Here is a 19,593-nt window from a genome sequence, read left to right as displayed (position 1 = left end):
AGGCGTCCCTGATGTCGACGGCATGTTGTGTGTGTTACATGTGCGTCTTGCCGCTGTCCCGCAGCACGGCGGCCGCGCGGCGCACGTCCCCGGCGGCCAGGTACATGTCGGCGGCGGCGCGCCCCCTCCGCGAACACCTCTAGCTATAAGTAGGCAGGCGTCCCTGATGTCGACGGCATGTTGTGTGTGTTACATGTGCGTCTTGCCGCTGTCCCGCAGCACGGCGGCCGCGCGGCGCACGTCCCCGGCGGCCAGGTACATGTCGGCGGCGGCGCGCGGCTCGTCCACGCGTCGCGCCCACTCCGCGCGCAGCCGCGTCAGACACGCCGCGTCCGCGCCGCCCGTCTGCTCAGCCACCTCCTGCCGATGTCACAAACACCTCGAGCAATAACCACCATGCGAGCAGCGGGAACGGCTTGGGAGCTATCCAAGTTGCTACCGACGATAATATACTAATTTTACGTTACAATAAAATTGTGATGTTTCCTTAGACGTCTGAAGTTCTTTATGAGAGCTCATTGCAGAGCATCGCTCCTTTCGACGTTCCGTCACTAGATGTAGTCGTAGTAATCGCTGTCGTGATAATATTTTGGCTGCAATTCAAAAATACAACAAAACCAACGCAAACAACAAACTTAATACACAACTACTTGGTATTGGAGGAGAATTAGCTCAATATATGTATCAGAGCATTTATGCCCCGATAAGAAAAATCTTCATGGTGCCACCAGGATAAAATGTAAAAAGTTGGGCTACAAGTTCATCTGGGTTCGAAATGGTCAAATTTACATTCGCAAGGATGAAAAGTCACAGGCAGTACGTATATCATCCCTAAAGTTTTTAGATGATATTAAGCAATAGTGTCGGAAGTCACTTAGTCATTGATCCCTGAACGTAGCTAATCTTCATGCTTAATATTTACTATCAAAACGTCGGCGGTCTAAAGACTAAATTGACAGAGTTCTATTTAAGCAGTCTGAATCAAAATTATGATGTAATTATTCTAACCGAAACGTGGCTAACAGCTGATATACATCATGAAGAATTATTTGATCCTAGATATACTGTTTGCAGAAAAGATAGGATCTGCTCCCAAAAATCTAGAGGAGATGGAGTCCTAATAGCAATCCTAAGCTCCTATGTAACCAAAAGAATGATAAATCTTGAAACCAAAGATGAAAATGTGTGGGTATCCTTAGGCAGTCAATATAATAGTCACCAATCAAGTTCGAACCAATTAGGTATATGTGCTGTTTACCTTCCCCCAGTTCGTCATTGTAAGGATCATAAATGATGTAGATGCACCAGGTAGGCATCACTAGGACTTCAGACGTTTAAGGAAACATAATAACAATTTTATTGTAAGGTAAAATTAGTATATTATGTGTTCCGTCTGACGTCTGAAGTCCTTTATGAGAGACGTTGTTTGTTATCACCTGGTGGCTTAAATAAATGCAACAATGTGAGGGGCAATTAATTAATATTATTTAACAGAAAATAATTATTCCGACAGTGATTTTTCGTTTGAATGCGATGAGGATTGCATTGTTCTGAAATAATGTTTTCCAAAAGTTGTTTCGTGTTGCCAATTTGCTTTTGCCAAAATCTCATCAATAGGATAGTTTTCTATTCAGTTTAACGAGGCTACAGCCGACCTGAAACTGCCAGGAGAAGCGTTAATTCCTGCATCTAATAACAGACGTTTCAGCCAACCGCCTATAATAGTTCGTGATGCTGGTTAATACGGAGCTCTTGTGGTTATAAAAAGTTTAGTAAGTGAGCCCCTAACTGCGCTGGAGAGCTCTACTAATCGACGCACCCAAAATATTGGGTTTATATGGAGGTCAGGATGCGGTGATAGTATCCAATCCGATTGCTGGTGGTGTACAGTATCTGTTTTAGATCCAAATTCGGGACGTAACGTAATTTTTTCGCATTCTTCTATAAATCGGCTGGACTCGCAATGTAATAATGTTAAATCATGCACTCCACGTCCAAACAGTAGCAGTAGAATTGCCGCTGCTCGCTGGGAAACCTCAAATAAACTGTCTAGGTTGGGATTTGTGTTCTTCAAATGAGCAATTAGAACTCTTGCATCCTATATGGGAGCCATTGGTGGAGATGGCTTTGATATTGATATAGCTTTTAGAATATGCTTTACTAGAGGATTTGAAGATAATTTCATCTCAGATGTAGTTTCACAGACCGAAGTAATAACGGATTTATGAATCAGAATCGTTCGATAAGCTAATTTGTCCATGATATGTAATTTTGCTAAATATCAAGCAACTTTGCTGGCAGCAGGTTTTTGGTGTTTAATTTGTTTTTGTGAATACCATTGAATCCATTTATTCCAGATTGGTGTGTACGTTTTTAATGTAGAATCTCGCCAGCATTTAGATAGTAGGTCTTTTTCCTGTTGTGACCAGTTTTCGATTAATGTATCCTACCCGAAAGAAGTCAAGCTTCCAACTGCAGGCTGTGAACCTGTACTGGAGCTTTCCCTGTCACCGTGTCTAAATCCAGGATTTTCATTGGACGGGTTACTGCTCTGCTCTTCAGATCGGGCTTCCAAAAAACACTTTTCCCACTTCGGTGCTATCGTTATGTACCGTCCGGTGGCCGTGTTCATGTGTTGTAGAACTCTCGCTAGGAGACTGGGTGGAGGAAACACTTAAGCCAACTCGAAGCGCCAAGGCCTGCTGAATGCGTCCTGAAAGCTGGCGCTCGAGTCTTAGTAAGTCTAGAGTCAAACGGAGGCAAACACATCGAACTCTGGAATTCCCCATTTGGCGAAGATGGGTCTTACAGCCTCTCTTGTCAGGTGCCACTCGGCAACTTTCCTGTTTCGGGATAAATGATCCGCTTCGACATTGTATTTCCCGGGCAGGAAATGCGACACTAACAGTATATTTAGCCTGTCTGTCAGCTTTAGAAGATCCTTCGCCATCTCTAGTAAATGTTGTGACCTCGTCCCACCTTCGTTTTTTATGTAAGCTATAACAGTCTTTTGTCGCTCTGAAGAATGGCTCTGGAGTTTCTAAGTTTGTCCTTTTCGCACAATATTGCTGCTTTTACTGCAAACATCTCTTTTAAATTGCAGTGCCATTTTGTCTGGTGAGCTTGCCACCTGCCTTCTACCATTTTGTTGTTGACTAATGCAACCCACTTGTAATCGGAGACATCGGTTGTAATAAAGTTGGTGCGTGTCTTTTCCACGTGAATCGGAGTTCTCAATGTCAAGTTTTCCATCCACCAACTCATGTCTATTTGAACCTCTTCTGGATACTTGACGTTTGTTAATGTAGTCTTTTTCAGTAGGTAGCAGTGAAGTTGAAGACTGCGGCAATGCAACCTTCCCCGGTGGGTGATGAAGTTGAGATACCCTAAGAGGCGTTGCGCCTGCTTGAGGGTCCAACTGCCGAGGTCCAACCGCTGTTGAAGGCAATGTTGAATTTTTTGCACCTTTTCGCTTGGCAAGGACTTGGAATTGCTCCGTGTGTCCCACGTTATGCCCAAAAATTCTATCGTCTGTGTCGGAGTAACGACAGACTTTACGAAATTGACACACCATCCGAGGTTGCTCAGAAGTTCTAGTGCAATCATATGTAGTCGAAGCTGCTCGAGAGCAGCTTCGACTACATGTCGAGACACCAGTCCCGAGGGACTGGTGTACTAGGCAAAAATCGTCCAGGTATACAATCAGACGTATTCCTTTCGCTCGCAGTATTTCTGCGATCTAATTTGTTGTGGAGGAGAACATTTTCGGCGCTGCCGAAAGTCCAAAAGGCAGACATGTCATTTGTAGCAGTTGGTTTTGATAGCTGATGCGAAGGTACCGCCTGTGGGAGTTTATGATTGGCACATGGTAATAAGCCTGGCTTATATCGATTTTTGCCATCCAGTCGTGTGGCTACAAAAACATGTGCATCTGATAGTGATTGAAAAGCTTGAAATGCTTCGGTTTCATGTATTGGTTTAGCGGCTTCAAATTGAAGATCGTTCGGTTCTTTCCATTTGATTTTCTGGTTAGAAACATTGGAAATATAAAACTTGTAGATAAGGGGGCCAGTTCCAAAACACGTAGTGTAATCAATTTTTGAATTTCGTCTGTCATTTGAGGGGATACAGGGGTATGAAAGGTGTAGGTTATAGCTAGATGATCATATAGCTTATTTATTTATTTATATTTATTTATTTATAATAGACACACCAACAAGCTATTCTAAACTAAACAAAAATAAGAAAAATATAAAACGAACATTATGAACAGAATAGCTTTCTTACAGGTATTTACAGCTCTGTTGTATTATTAAAGATAATGTTAGTACAAAAAACGCAAAGTAATTTAAAGATTAATAAATGTTAAAAATACAAATTATTTCTTATGTTGAATATGAGTAAAGCGAACAGACCACATATATAATTAAAAACTATTATAAATAACACTGTTGCAAAGTCTTTTAAATTGTAGCACCGACATCCCAAACATATCTATGGAGTCAAAATTATTATTAAGAAGCTCATTAAATGATCTCATAGAGCGCTGCAGTGGAGAGTGAAGACCAATATTAGTTCTCGGAATAGCAAGATGACAGAATTCTCGATTAATAAGCCTTGCACCGGGGCGGGGTATATTGAAATCAATTTGTCGTAATATTTCTGGGGCACTAACAATACCATTACATAATTTAAATAAAAATAGCAAATCTTGAATACGAGGACGATTTTCGAGAGATTTTAATTTAAAAATATTTAGCCTCTGGCTGTATCGTAAACATGAACCTCTATGTTTTGTGTCTTTGTATACCAGAAATCGAGTAAAAGACCGTTGTATTTTTTCCAACCTATCAACATGAATTTTGTAAAAGGGGTCCCAAATCACACAAGCATATTCCAAATGCGACCGAACAAATGCATTGTATAAACACACAACAGAATTAATCTGTTTAAAATCTTTTGAAGTACGCTTAATAAACCCAACCATTTTGGTCGCCTTTCCAACAACTTCATCCAAATGTGGTTTAAATGAAAGTCTAGTGTCGATTAAAATTCCTAGATCTCTGGCAGTATTTACTTCATTGATGGCAAGGTCATTAACAAAATATGTTGTGGATATTACATTTTTCTTCCGCGTGATTTTAATATGAACACATTTATGAGCGTTGAGGATCATTTTGTTACTTCTGACCCAGTCACTAACAGCGTAAAGATCTTCTTGTAACAACGCTCCATCATTATGCGACTTAATTAATCTGTACAACTTTAAATCATCAGCATACAGTAGCGCCTTGCTATGCTTCACAACTGATATTACGTCATTAATAAAAACGACAAACAGCAAAGGCCCTACGAGAGAACCTTGGGGAACGCCAGAAAATGTGGTGTAACACGTGGAGGTAGAGTGGAGGTAGGAGGTGGAGTGGTATAACCATTCGTGATGATTTTTTGAGACCTACCACTTAGGTATGACTTAAACCAAGATAATAGGGGGTTAGAGATACCGTAGTTGAAAATCTTAGTCAGGAGTAGGTTATCGACTTTATCAAACGCACTACTGAGATCCGTGTAAATGACATCCATTTGAATACCACTTGTCGACGCTTTCAGCTAGGTTATTAACAAAACTCATAAGATTTGTCACAGTAGATTTGCCACCAACAAAACCATGCTGAGTGTTAGAAATAAGTTCTTTAAAATGCCAAATCATAAATTTATATAGAATTATTTCAAAGACTTTCGGAAATATAGATAATAGAGAAATGGGGCGATAATTAGAAACATCAGATTTATCTCCTTTCTTAAATATTGGTACGACATTAGTTAATTTCCACTTAGTGGGAAAAGAAGATGTTAATAAGGAATGTGAAAATATAATTTTTAGTGGAAGGGCTAGTTGTTTTGCACATATTTTTATGAATATTGGTGGGATACCGTCAGGGCCAGCCCCCTTTGAAGGATCGAGAGACAAAAGGGTTTTAATAATCACGTGTTCATTGATATATATATAACTCAAAGTGGAGTGCCCGTGGGCTGTATTTACACAATCATAAGAGTCATTAATAGGGGTACCTTGATAAAGGGAGGAGAAATAACCAGCGAATAGGTTTACTATATCTTCACCTGTGTCAGCCGTCATATTATTGTAACTCATTTTGCTGGGAAGCGATGATGAAGAGCTCTTACGATTTTTAACAAATGGCCAAAATCTACGAGGATTACCATGAATACCACTCTCAATATCCCTAATGTATTGTTTGTAACAAGTAGGCATAAGCTTATCAACTCGGTCTTTAGGAATTTTGTATTCAAACAGATCTCTTGGATTTTTATATTTTTTATATCGTTTTCTTAATTTTTCCTTTTCGTTTAACATACGAATAAGGGGCTTAGAGAACCAGATGGGAAATTTATAATTCTTATGAATCGACTTAGGTACAGTCTTTTCTATAATATTGTGAATAGACTTGTAGAATTTATCCACCATCGTATTGGTATTATCACAATTCTTCAGTTCAGTTTGCCAGTCTACTTTGTCTAATTCAGTAATTATTTATCAGCTTATCTTATGCATATAAATTCGTGTTATGAATTATAATATTTGTATAGTTATTTACTGCTTTATTCCAAACATGAAATATCACGCCACCCGATGACGTCACCAAGCTGAGCCTATAAATAGCATGAACATGCAGATGAAGGGGCAGTCCAATTTCCGACCGCCGCGTTGTTCTTTGTATATGTCCAGCCCATTTCCATTTTAAACGTAGAACAGATAAGGCTACATCTTTTGATTTTGTTTTATTTCTTATTGTGACATTTTTAATTTTGTCTCTTATTCTTAGCCCCATATAACTTCTCTCAATTCCTCTCTGACAAACTTTAATTTTTTCTAAGTTTCTATAGGTTAGAGGCCATGTCTGACAAGCGTAAGTGAGGCATGGCATTAAACTGTTTTCCATAGCTTTTGTTTTAAGCTTCGTTGGCAAATTTGATTTGAAAATTTCCTTCATCGACCAGTATTTATTCCAAGTTCTTTTAGTTCTACGTTCTATTTCTTTCTCATTCCAGGATTTGAAGGATATTACATGCCCTAGGTAAATGTTATCGTCAACATATTCAATAAATTTTGCATTAAGACTCATAGGTACCTGTTCTCTGTTAGTCATTATTTTTGTCTTGTCTTGATTTATTTCGAGGCAAACTTTCTTACTTTCTTGGTAGAGTGAGTTTATCATAAATTGCATTTCTATTGCATCTTCTGAGAATAATACAATATCATCTGCAAACCTGAGGTGTGAGAAAACTTTGCCGTGAAGTTGGAGCCCTTTATCTTCCCAGTTTAGTGCCCTGAAGACTTCCTCTAAAACAGACGTAAAAAGCTTCGGTGATAGCGGGTCTCCTTGTTTTACTCCTCTTCCTATTTTGAATGATGGTCCTGGAGTATCTAATTTAATTTTGGAAGTACTTTTTTCATATATCTCTTTGACTATGTCAATGTAGTTTGTATTTATGCCTTGCATGGACAGAGCTTTCCAAATTGAGTTATGAGAGATTGAGTCAAAAGCTTTGCTGTAATCTATGAAGCATATGTATAGTGGTATATTGTATTCACAGTATTTCTCTATGATAATTTTCACTGTGTTGATATGGTCTAATGTCGAAAAACTTTGTAGAAAACTTTCCGCCTGCTCCGCTGACTGATTTTCGTCCAATATTTTAGTTTATCGTCTTAATATTGTTTTCGAGAATAATTTGTATATACACGAACTGAGGCTGATGGGTCTATAATTGGAGATGTCTTTTGAATCGCCTTTTTTGAATAGTAATACTATATCCGTGCTTGTCCATTGTTTTGGTATCTTTTTCGTTACTAAAATAAGATTAAATAGCTTAGTTAATGGCCTAATCAGTGTATCTTTTCCAGCAGTGATCATCTCGTTAGTAATGCCATCTGGTCCGGGGCTTTTATCCAGTTTTAACGTTTTTATTGACATTTCTACTTCACTTTCGAGGAACAATGGAATTTCTTCGCATATATTTTGCTTCAATTCGAAATATTCCTCAGGAGATTCTGTCGGCATGTATAGTTATTTAAAGAAATTTGTCGCAACTTGTACTAATTCTTTCCTATTTGTGACTACTGCTCCTGTTTCTGCCCGTAATTGATTCATCAGTTGTTTGTTATTACTTAAATGCTTGTTTGCCTTCTTGACTGCTCCTGTTTTTTTTCAAATAATTTTCTATAATGCCACATCTATATTTTTTTCTATTTCTCTCTATTTTCTTTTTAATTCTTCTATGTATTTTACTTAGTTCATGTTTTTCTTCTTTTGTTTTGTTTTGTTTTTCCCTTAATATATGTTTTCGTTCATATAGTTCCATTACCTCTTGTGTCATTATTTTCTCCCTTCTATTTCGCACTTTCTGTGGGCGTGAAGTAATTTTCACAATCATTTTTTCAATACTGTCGTAGTAAGTTTGTACTGAAGTACTCTCTGTGTCTTCGAATTTAGAAAGATGTAAGCTGTAGTTTTTGCAGTCAAAGTTGTTCGAAAGTTTAGTATTGAATTTACATCTTGACTGCTTTCTAACATTTATGTTGGTAGTAATCCTTACTAAGCGGTGGTTACTTGGATGTTTTAAGTTACTGATGACATTGCAGTTTAGTATAATTTGCGGCTTGTTTGTGGCAATGAAATCAGGTGATCTCCATGTCCATCTTAGCTTAAGTGGTTTCTTAAACATTGTGTTCGCTATTTTCAGGTTGTTTTGAAGACAAAATTGGACCAACCTTTCACCTCTTTTGTTTCGCTTGCCATATCCGTATTCGCCCATTATGTTCACTTCTCCATCTCTACGTGATCCGATTCCTTTCCTGAAATTCAAAAATGTTCTTGTTGAGATACCTGTGAACGAAGAAATGAAGCCCGTTTGCCAACCAAATCGCAGAATACCTATTCCACTAGAAGAAAAAGTAAGTGACAAACTACAGGATCTTCTGGACGCAGACATCACAAAGTGAGAGGACCATCCCGGTGGGTATCACCAATAGTTCTTATACTAAAGGAAAACGGAGGTTTACGACTCTGCGTTGACATGCGAAAAGCAAATGAAGCAATCATGCGCGAAAACCACCCTTTGCCGACTATGGACCAGATGCTACCACGTTTTAGGAAAGCAAAGGTATTCTCACGTCTTAACATAAAAGAAGCTTTCCACTAAATAGAGATACACCCTGATTCTCGTGAGATAACTACATTCATCACCGGCAAGGGTATGTACCGGTATAAAAGACTCATGTTCGGAATCCCATGTGCGCCGGAAATATTCCAAAAGACCTTGGAAAGAATTCTTTTGGGATGCGAAGGTACAGTCAATTTCATTGATGAAATTGTGGTCTACGGATCAAGCCAAGAGGCACCTACAACACACGATGTCAGTACTGACAGACAACGGCGTCTTGTTGAACGAGAAAAAATGCAAATTCAACATCCCCCGAATTGAGTTTTTGGGTCATGAGCTTGCTCCAGAAGGTATCAAACCCTTGAGTAAGTATGTGGAATCCATTCAACGTTTTAGGGCTCCTGCTACAACGGAAGAGCTTCTAAGCTTCTTGGGTCTAGTCAACGGGCTCCTGCTACAACGGAAGAGCTTCTAAGCTTCTTGGGTCTAGTCAACTATGTCGGAAAATGGATACCGAATCTTGCTAAACCATTAAGAAAGGTGTTGCGGAACAAGACTGGTAAAAAGCTTAATATCTCGGATGAATGGGCAACTGAGCAAGACGAGGCATTCCAGACACTAAAAAAAGAACTCTCGAAAATAAAAACCTTGGGCTACTACGATCCCGCCGACAAGACTCAAGTAATTGCGGATGCTAGTTCTGTAGGCCTGGGAGCAGTTTTGAACCAAATCGATTACAAGGGTCCCCGAGTCTATAGCATATGGCAGCAAAAGCCTAACGGACTGCGAAAAAGAAGCGCTTGCCTTGGTGTGGGCTGTAGAACACTTCAAAATATATTTATATAGAAAGGAGTTCGAACTTATCAGCGACCACAAACCATTAGAAGTCATATTTGGACAAAACTCGAAACCTTGTGTACCGGCCTGGAAAATCTAATATTGCAGATCCAATTTCAAGGCTTTGCGTCAATGCTGTCAGTGCACCAGAATTTGCTGATACCATTAACCAAATTGTGGAACACTCCAAACCAACTGCAGTGTCCCTTGCTGACATAGCAGGGCTTTCAGCTGAAGATGCAGAAATCATCAATGTACGAGCAGGTTTGTATGAGCAATTCGGGGATTCGTCAGTCACAAGTTATAAACATTTTGCTACGGAGTTCTGCTTCTGCGCTGAGAGGTAGTAAGATTGTTATACCTAGCAAACTGCGGAATCAAGTATTGGAAGCAGATCACGAAGGACACCCTGGCATAGTGGTCATGAAGCAACTACTACGCACGAAGGTCTGGTGGCCGAAAATTGAGAAGGACGCAGAACGGATGGTAAAAAACTGTAACAGCTGCATTGTAGTATTCGCTCCGAACCCACCGAACCCGATGAAGCGGAGAGAATTGCCTACTGCGCCTTGGGTTGATGTATCTATGGACCTTCTAGGACCTCTGCCATCTGGAGAGCATATTTTGGTAGTTATCGATTACTACAGCCGCTACAAGGAAATAAAGGTAACAAGGAACATAACTTCTACTGAAATAATAAAGATTTTAAAAGAAATCTTCTCAAGGCTGGGCTATCCCGTAACGTGTACTTGCGAGAGTGTGTCATAAAATTCTATAACAGCACACCTTTCTGGCCCCAACAAAATGGTGAAGTCGAAAGAGAGAACCGAAGCATATTAAAGGTTGCGCATCAGCCAAATAGAGAAAAGAGATTGGAAACAAGACCTATTCTACTATCTAATGATGTATAACAGTACTCAGAACCAGACTACGGGTAAATTCCCTTCAGAATTATTCTACGGTCGACTATTCGGGGACAAAATCCCATCACATGTGGATATCGAAAACAAGTTTATGGATTTAGAAACCAGAGATCGAGATGCAGTACAGAAACAGTTGGGTAAGGAGTATAAAAAGGGAGGTTATAGCTAGATGATCATATAGCTTATTTTTTTTTTTTTGATGAGTTGTCTTGGTTTCTTTTATTGTTGAAAAACTTCTTGTCTCCTTTTGTTTTATTAGTGCGAGGCTGAAATGATTTGTCCTGACATGACATTGAGGGAGTGGGCGACTTCGCACGAGCTTTACAGCAACGGTTTTATATTATGAAGTTTATCTACACCCCCGATTTTTTGTATGTAGACTGACAACGCTTCAGGACTAAACATATATTCGGCACTCGGTGGTATCTTTTGTATATCCTCTCTCATATAATTGTCTTTCATTGCAGCCAGGAGAGACCGCCGTCGCATTTCCAAAGCTTTTGCTCGTTTACCACAAATTATTTGAAGGATGTCATTTGAGACATTTTTGTAACTAGACTGGTTACTAAACAGTTCTTTCAGTGTATCATATAAAGCTAAGGGCGTTAGGGTGGTCTCTGGTTTATACGACCAGTCTACAAGATTTTGAAGTGCAATGTTCAAGGACTCATTTTGAGCCATAATAGCATTTGAAATAGCCGCAAAACTGCGTTCATTGTGCACATTTCTCGAGGCGCTACCCTGCTCTTTAAACAGCTTCAACTCTTCATTTACTCTCAGTTCCATAAAACCAGGACATGCAACGTATTTCTTTTGCACGTCGGTATAACGAACTGAATTCCATTCGCAGGTATCGAAACGCTGTAATGCACTCAGTTTAGTGACCCTATCTGAACTTGCCTTTGGCAAGGTAGGCCTTTTTACAGATACACTAAGATCAGATATGTCAAATTTATGTTTACTGCCGATTGGAGGACGCAAAAACTGTTCCTGATTAACAGCGTTTGATGTAACAGTGATTTGATTATATGAAGCGTTCGGCAATTAAAACTTTTCATAATATTCTTTAAATAACTCACCAGCTGATAGGATAACATTTCAAACCTTTGATTTAGTCCTAAATCGTCACAGGTTTTATGTCGCTTCGAGGTATTTTTACCCTCATTATCTGATGAGTTTTGCGATGATCAACTACCCTCCGATGATTGCTGTTCGCTTGCCCGCTTTCTCCTTGAACTGATAGGTATGGTATTTTCAACGAGAACCTTATCAGTAGTAGGATCAGAAAAATCCTCAAAATTATTGTCCTCCAAGGCTCTATAGGAATTTTCACTTAAATTTTCCATTCTAGAAGCACGGCACAGAAACTCACTAAAAATATATAAAGAAGTAATTTATTTAAATATTGTTCATTAAATGAATTTTCTACCTTACTTCTCGAAAATTCTAAAAATTATTCATTGAATCTAGGATCGGTCCGTTCGGATCGAAGAACGATGCAACAATGACCAACTGACATGGTGGCTTGCTTAACATTGGCATCGGTTGGTACCATTTGCAACCGGAAGCAATGGATAGAGTGACTCTCAGCACTGCTCGGCACGGAAACTAGTAGCGATATCTAGTGACGGAACGTCGAAAGGAGCGATGTACTCTCATAAAGGACTTCAGACGTCAGACGGAACACATAATAACCGACATCGATCGAGGTGAAGCTAGCTTGATTTAACGAGCTATTTTTATGTGCTAAAATAATATAGTTATTTTTTATACAACGTATAATTTTAGAGCAAACAAGTAATTTATATTTTTTTTCAGTAGGTATCTACTGCATTTGGTACTTAGGCATTATTTATGAAAATTTTATGTCAGAAAAATGTTTTACTGAAAATTCTTCACTTGTATGTTCGTTTCAACTCACATAAAATTATAAGTACAAGGAATAAATATATTTGAACAAATAGTAGTGCCACTGCGCGTGTTGCCATTTTTAAAATGAAAATTATATAAATTCCAAAAATAGGAATAAAATGGCTCCCTAGTGGTCATGATATGACTAATGTATGTTCTGTGATAACCTATGTAATATATATTATAATATGAGACTAACGCTCACCTGCGCCTTGCTGAACATCCTCAGCTCCACGTACATGTCGAGCGCCCGCCGGTGTGCGCCCGCCCCGCGGTAGCTGCTCGCGGCCGCCGCGAACCTGCCGCGCTGCGCTAGCACCTCGCCCGACACCACCGCGCGCTCCTCCCCCGCAGACAACCGCTCCTGCCCTCACACACACACACACACACTCTCAACTCATATCATCATCAATATAAACCTTTAAGCCACAAATATACGATTTACAAATTAGAAACGCGTGCTACATGTTAATTTAGATATGACAATATCGTGTTTAGAGATTTTCATTTGTTATTTTTACCAAAAGAAAATCAGGATCTTCATTTACAACACTTTTTACTAAAACTGTGCTTCATTTAAGTATTACACATTTGAAAAACCCTACATTCCGTTGTCTCTTCAAACTTCAGTTGTTACCTTCTACCTAAAAGAGGCATTGTCAATCAATCACATATGTACAAATACCTCCCAGGAAATTACTAGCCCGATACTAATGACTGCCAGCTGCAGTATTCACACTTATAACAGGCTCTCAACTAAAACCAAATATAGCTCGGCAACATTTCTCTTAACTTCTTGACTGGTTTTCCTTCTTTCCATCAGAAAGCTCCTTTTCCCGCTTATATTTAATAAAACCTGAGAAAGGTGACAATCTTCAAAACCTTCTGAAAAACATGATGTGCTTGCTCTAGTACAAACGGAAGCAGGGTGAGTCACCTCTAAGTGGTCGATCAGCGTGAGGTAGACGATATTCTCGCTCCTCTGCAGCGCCTTCCTGGCGACCTCGAAGGACAGCTCCTCTAAAGCTGCCATTCCCAGCCGCTCCCAGTCGCATGCAGTCACGCCCAGGCAGGCGACGGCATATGCCTCACTGAGTAGTAGGAGATATTAATAATATCAAGTTTTATTATTTACCCGAGAATGTGGTTCACGGAGAATATTACCATTAAATTAGAACAAAGCACTATTCCGTCTCCAAAGAAAAAGAGTACGAGACAATTAATTGTTATAACGCGATACGGCTTACATTGACATTTTGAAAATAAAATAATATTTATGAAGACACCTAGACTCCACGACGTAGCGCGTTTGAGGGGTAAGAGTGTCCCTCGGATTATGAATACTACGACTAAAATATTTATACTCTACTGTGGCGCACGTAGTTAAAAGCCGTAATAACAATCAGTAACTACTACAAATACTTACTGAAACATCTTCTGCTGCACGTATTGGTGTACGGCGTGCGACAAGGGCACCTTGATAGTCTGCATCAGGCTCGACTGCAAGCAGAATACTCGCCCACCCTACAATATACCAGCACATTGAAATTGTTGTGCGGCTACAGCGATACGATTTATTAATAGTACAATTGTACGGTTTACGTATTACCTAATGGACAGTATTAGGTCACTACTAGATAGAAAATAACTTTGCTAATTTGAACTATGACTTTATTAAATTACTGCTAAATTAAGTCTATATATGAGCTGATATAATTTATGAGAGCACTCGGTCGCTGCTGTAAGTGAACCGCTGGCCGCGGAACGCCTTACGCGGTTAAGATTGGTGATCGGGCGAATAGCTAATTGACCTAAATTACATTATTAAAATAATTATTTGTTTGATACTCGAACATGCTCCCGAGGGCCACAAAATAATGAGTACGATAAGACGTGTGTTACAATGGTTACAATGATACAAGATGAAATCAATTATTTCTTAATTCTAACAACCGCTGCTTTAAAATAACATTATGAATCCATCAAGTTTATTAAACAAATGTATAATTCATATTTAAATTATATGCATATGCTGCGTTGTGATGATGGACCTGAAAGCCGACGACGGATCCGGCGAGCGGTTGAGTGGCGGCAGGGAAGTGAGCCACCTTGATGGAGAGCAGCCCGCCGCCGGAGAAGCACAGCAGCTCGTCGAACCAGAGGTTCCACGACACCGAACTCACGTTCTCCTCCTGGACACCAATACACCTCAATAATTACCTGGTGATAGATAATTTCTACCTTACAAGTTTTTTTTTTTATAAAAATAAGGGACGAGACGAGTAGGACGTTCAGCTGTTGGTAATTGATATGCTCTGCCCATTACAATGCAGTGCCGCTCAGGATTCTTGACAAACCAAAAAATTCTGAGCAGCACTATAACTGCGCTCGTCACTTTGAGTCATAAGTTGTTAAGTCTCATTTGCCCAGTAATTTCACTAGCTACGGCACCCTTCAGACCGAAATATAGTAATGCTTAAACATTACTCATTCACAGCAAAAATAGGCGCCGTTTTGGTACCCATAATCTAGCCGGCATCAGGTGCAAAGAAGCCTCCCACTGGTAAAAAAAAGAAGTATCAAAAACATTTATTCACGCATTTTGAAGGTAGTTGTATTGTATGCGTGTCCACACTGTGTTCCCATTAATTATAACTTTATTATATATTCAGTATCGCCGCTCTTTGAGAACACTTCTCTTAAAGCCGCGCCTAGTATCGGAATACTGGGTCTCGAAATCTCGAGCGATTGTCAATTCCGTGGCCATCTAGAGGGCAAAGCCAAATTGGCATCGAAGAAGTGTGTCTTCTACCGTATTTATCACGGGGAGTGTTCCGAAGAGCTGTTTAACCTGATTCCTGCCGCCGAATTCCACCTTCGCACGACATGCCATAAGTAAGGATATCATCCTCACCATCTGGATGTATGTCGGTCCTCCACAGTGCGGTTTTCAGGGAGCTTTCTCCCTCGTACTACAAAGCTGTGGAATGAGCTTCCTTGTGCGGTGTTTCCGGGACGATACGACATGGGTACCTTCAAAAAAAGCGCGTACACCTTCCTTAAAGGCCGGCAGCGCTCTTGGGATTCCTCTGGTGATGCAAGAGAATGTGGGCGGCGGAGATCACTTAACACCAGGTGACCCGTACGCTCGTTTGTCCTCCTATTCCATAAAAAAAAAGTAGCAGTCTGTAGCTTATTTAGTTCAGTTCCTTTATTATAAATGTGATTAAGAAATATACGTATTTTATTGAAGAATACACTCTCGCTATGAAATACGATCTACTGTATAGTAGTTACTTACATTTAATCATTGTATTAATTATATAATTTACCTATACTTATTTCTGATAACAATGTGTAACTTTTTATGTTATATTTTTGTTTTCTTATTTACATTATTTCTTAACCCTAATCTTTGTTTATTGAATGAAGTACAATGAAGGTCAGACCGTGTAGAGCAGGTCGCCGCGCGGCACGCCGTACACGCGGCACACAGAGCCCTCGTCCACGACGGCCAGCCGCGAGCGGCCCGCGCTCACGTCACGTTCAGCGTGGTGCTTGTACAATGAAGGTCAGACCGTGTAGAGCAGGTCGCCGCGCGGCACGCCGTACACGCGGCACACAGAGCCCTCGTCCACGACGGCCAGCCGCGAGCGGCCCGCGCTCACGTCACGTTCAGCGTGGTGCTTGTACAATGAAGGTCAGACCGTGTAGAGCAGGTCGCCGCGCGGCACGCCGTACACGCGGCACACAGAGCCCTCGTCCACGACGGCCAGCCGCGAGCGGCCCGCGCTCACGTCACGTTCAGCGTGGTGCTTGTACAATGAAGGTCAGACCGTGTAGAGCAGGTCGCCGCGCGGCACGCCGTACACGCGGCACACAGAGCCCTCGTCCACGACGGCCAGCCGCGAGCGGCCCGCGCTCACGTCACGTTCAGCGTGGTGCTTGTACAATGAAGGTCAGACCGTGTAGAGCAGGTCGCCGCGCGGCACGCCGTACACGCGGCACACAGAGCCCTCGTCCACGACGGCCAGCCGCGAGCGGCCCGCGCTCACGTCACGTTCAGCGTGGTGCTTGTACAATGAAGGTCAGACCGTGTAGAGCAGGTCGCCGCGCGGCACGCCGTACACGCGGCACACAGAGCCCTCGTCCACGACGGCCAGCCGCGAGCGGCCCGCGCTCACGTCACGTTCAGCGTGGTGCTTGTACAATGAAGGTCAGACCGTGTAGAGCAGGTCGCCGCGCGGCACGCCGTACACGCGGCACACAGAGCCCTCGTCCACGACGGCCAGCCGCGAGCGGCCCGCGCTCACGTCACGTTCAGCGTGGTGCTTGTACAATGAAGGTCAGACCGTGTAGAGCAGGTCGCCGCGCGGCACGCCGTACACGCGGCACACAGAGCCCTCGTCCACGACGGCCAGCCGCGAGCGGCCCGCGCTCACGTCACGTTCAGCGTGGTGCTTGTACAATGAAGGTCAGACCGTGTAGAGCAGGTCGCCGCGCGGCACGCCGTACACGCGGCACACAGAGCCCTCGTCCACGACGGCCAGCCGCGAGCGGCCCGCGCTCACGTCACGTTCAGCGTGGTGCTTGTACAATGAAGGTCAGACCGTGTAGAGCAGGTCGCCGCGCGGCACGCCGTACACGCGGCACACAGAGCCCTCGTCCACGACGGCCAGCCGCGAGCGGCCCGCGCTCACGTCACGTTCAGCGTGGTGCTTGTACAATGAAGGTCAGACCGTGTAGAGCAGGTCGCCGCGCGGCACGCCGTACACGCGGCACACAGAGCCCTCGTCCACGACGGCCAGCCGCGAGCGGCCCGCGCTCACGTCACGTTCAGCGTGGTGCTTGTACAATGAAGGTCAGACCGTGTAGAGCAGGTCGCCGCGCGGCACGCCGTACACGCGGCACACAGAGCCCTCGTCCACGACGGCCAGCCGCGAGCGGCCCGCGCTCACGTCACGTTCAGCGTGGTGCTTGTACAATGAAGGTCAGACCGTGTAGAGCAGGTCGCCGCGCGGCACGCCGTACACGCGGCACACAGAGCCCTCGTCCACGACGGCCAGCCGCGAGCGGCCCGCGCTCACGTCACGTTCAGCGTGGTGCTTGTACAATGAAGGTCAGACCGTGTAGAGCAGGTCGCCGCGCGGCACGCCGTACACGCGGCACACAGAGCCCTCGTCCACGACGGCCAGCCGCGAGCGGCCCGCGCTCACGTCACGTTCAGCGTGGTGCTTGTACAATGAAGGTCAGACCGTGTAGAGCAGGTCGCCGCGCGGCACGCCGTACACGCGGCACACAGAGCCCTCGTCCACGACGGCCAGCCGCGAGCGGCCCGCGCTCACGTCACGTTCAGCGTGGTGCTTGTACAATGAAGGTCAGACCGTGTAGAGCAGGTCGCCGCGCGGCACGCCGTACACGCGGCACACAGAGCCCTCGTCCACGACGGCCAGCCGCGAGCGGCCCGCGCTCACGTCACGTTCAGCGTGGTGCTTGTACAATGAAGGTCAGACCGTGTAGAGCAGGTCGCCGCGCGGCACGCCGTACACGCGGCACACAGAGCCCTCGTCCACGACGGCCAGCCGCGAGCGGCCCGCGCTCACGTCACGTTCAGCGTGGTGCTTGTACAATGAAGGTCAGACCGTGTAGAGCAGGTCGCCGCGCGGCACGCCGTACACGCGGCACACAGAGCCCTCGTCCACGACGGCCAGCCGCGAGCGGCCCGCGCTCACGTCACGTTCAGCGTGGTGCTTGTACAATGAAGGTCAGACCGTGTAGAGCAGGTCGCCGCGCGGCACGCCGTACACGCGGCACACAGAGCCCTCGTCCACGACGGCCAGCCGCGAGCGGCCCGCGCTCACGTCACGTTCAGCGTGGTGCTTGTACAATGAAGGTCAGACCGTGTAGAGCAGGTCGCCGCGCGGCACGCCGTACACGCGGCACACAGAGCCCTCGTCCACGACGGCCAGCCGCGAGCGGCCCGCGCTCACGTCACGTTCAGCGTGGTGCTTGTACAATGAAGGTCAGACCGTGTAGAGCAGGTCGCCGCGCGGCACGCCGTACACGCGGCACACAGAGCCCTCGTCCACGACGGCCAGCCGCGAGCGGCCCGCGCTCACGTCCACGCACCGCACCGCGCCCCCAGTCTGCACCAACATCTTCATCTCGCCCCTCGTGGGCTCTATCTGCCAGATCTGGAACATAAAGCATATTATACTCAAGTGCACACTGGGGCTACAACTATCACTAATTAATGGTCACGTGTTTGTCAATGACATAACAAATTCTGACAAGTCTTTGAACGATCCGATTAAAACTGGCCAACCTGCCCCCAACCCGACCACGTTATGGCGATTTCGTTTTCGGATTAAAATTCATGAAAACGAGGTCTATTAGATTGAACTGTCTGTGTTGTAGAAAAGAATAAATTTATTTGAAATTACCATTAATTAATTAATATTACTAAACATAAATATTATAATATATATCTTTATATGTACTATATATGTGTATATTATAATATATATGTTTATATGCAATGCCAAGCCAAGGCAAATTTATTTTTATTTATGTTTTTTTAAATAATAAGTAATTAATTTTTGTAAATAATAAGTTTGACCGTGTAATCGTTGAAGATTTATAAGCCACTACAATTACTCCACTACTGGACATAAATACGGCGTGCATCATTCACCCAAATCTCCTCAGAGATCCTTCAGAGAAATTCTATAGCCTA

The 19,593-nt window shown here is 43.3% G+C and overlaps 1 protein-coding gene across 1 annotated transcript in view; it reads right to left on the bottom strand.

Annotated features, from left to right (window-relative positions):
* Positions 1 to 189: 189 nt before the first annotated feature.
* The window catches only part of LOC126978883 (intraflagellar transport protein 122 homolog), a 33,592-nt gene continuing 14,188 nt past the window's right edge, over positions 190 to 19,593 (bottom strand). Inside the window, exons 9-14 of the mRNA XM_050827997.1 lie at positions 18,887 to 19,051; positions 14,909 to 15,049; positions 14,284 to 14,381; positions 13,795 to 13,948; positions 13,063 to 13,221; positions 190 to 360 (exon numbers count right to left, since the gene is read on the bottom strand). Coding sequence (XP_050683954.1) covers positions 190 to 360; positions 13,063 to 13,221; positions 13,795 to 13,948; positions 14,284 to 14,381; positions 14,909 to 15,049; positions 18,887 to 19,051 — 888 coding nt within the window. The remainder of the gene's footprint in view (positions 361 to 13,062; positions 13,222 to 13,794; positions 13,949 to 14,283; positions 14,382 to 14,908; positions 15,050 to 18,886; positions 19,052 to 19,593) is intronic.

This window comes from Leptidea sinapis, chromosome Z (genome assembly GCF_905404315.1).
Source record: "Leptidea sinapis chromosome Z, ilLepSina1.1, whole genome shotgun sequence".
Lineage (NCBI taxonomy): Eukaryota > Metazoa > Arthropoda > Insecta > Lepidoptera > Pieridae > Leptidea > Leptidea sinapis.
The sequence above is the reverse complement of the archived record's forward strand: the minus strand, read 5'-3'. Positions and strand labels throughout refer to the sequence as shown.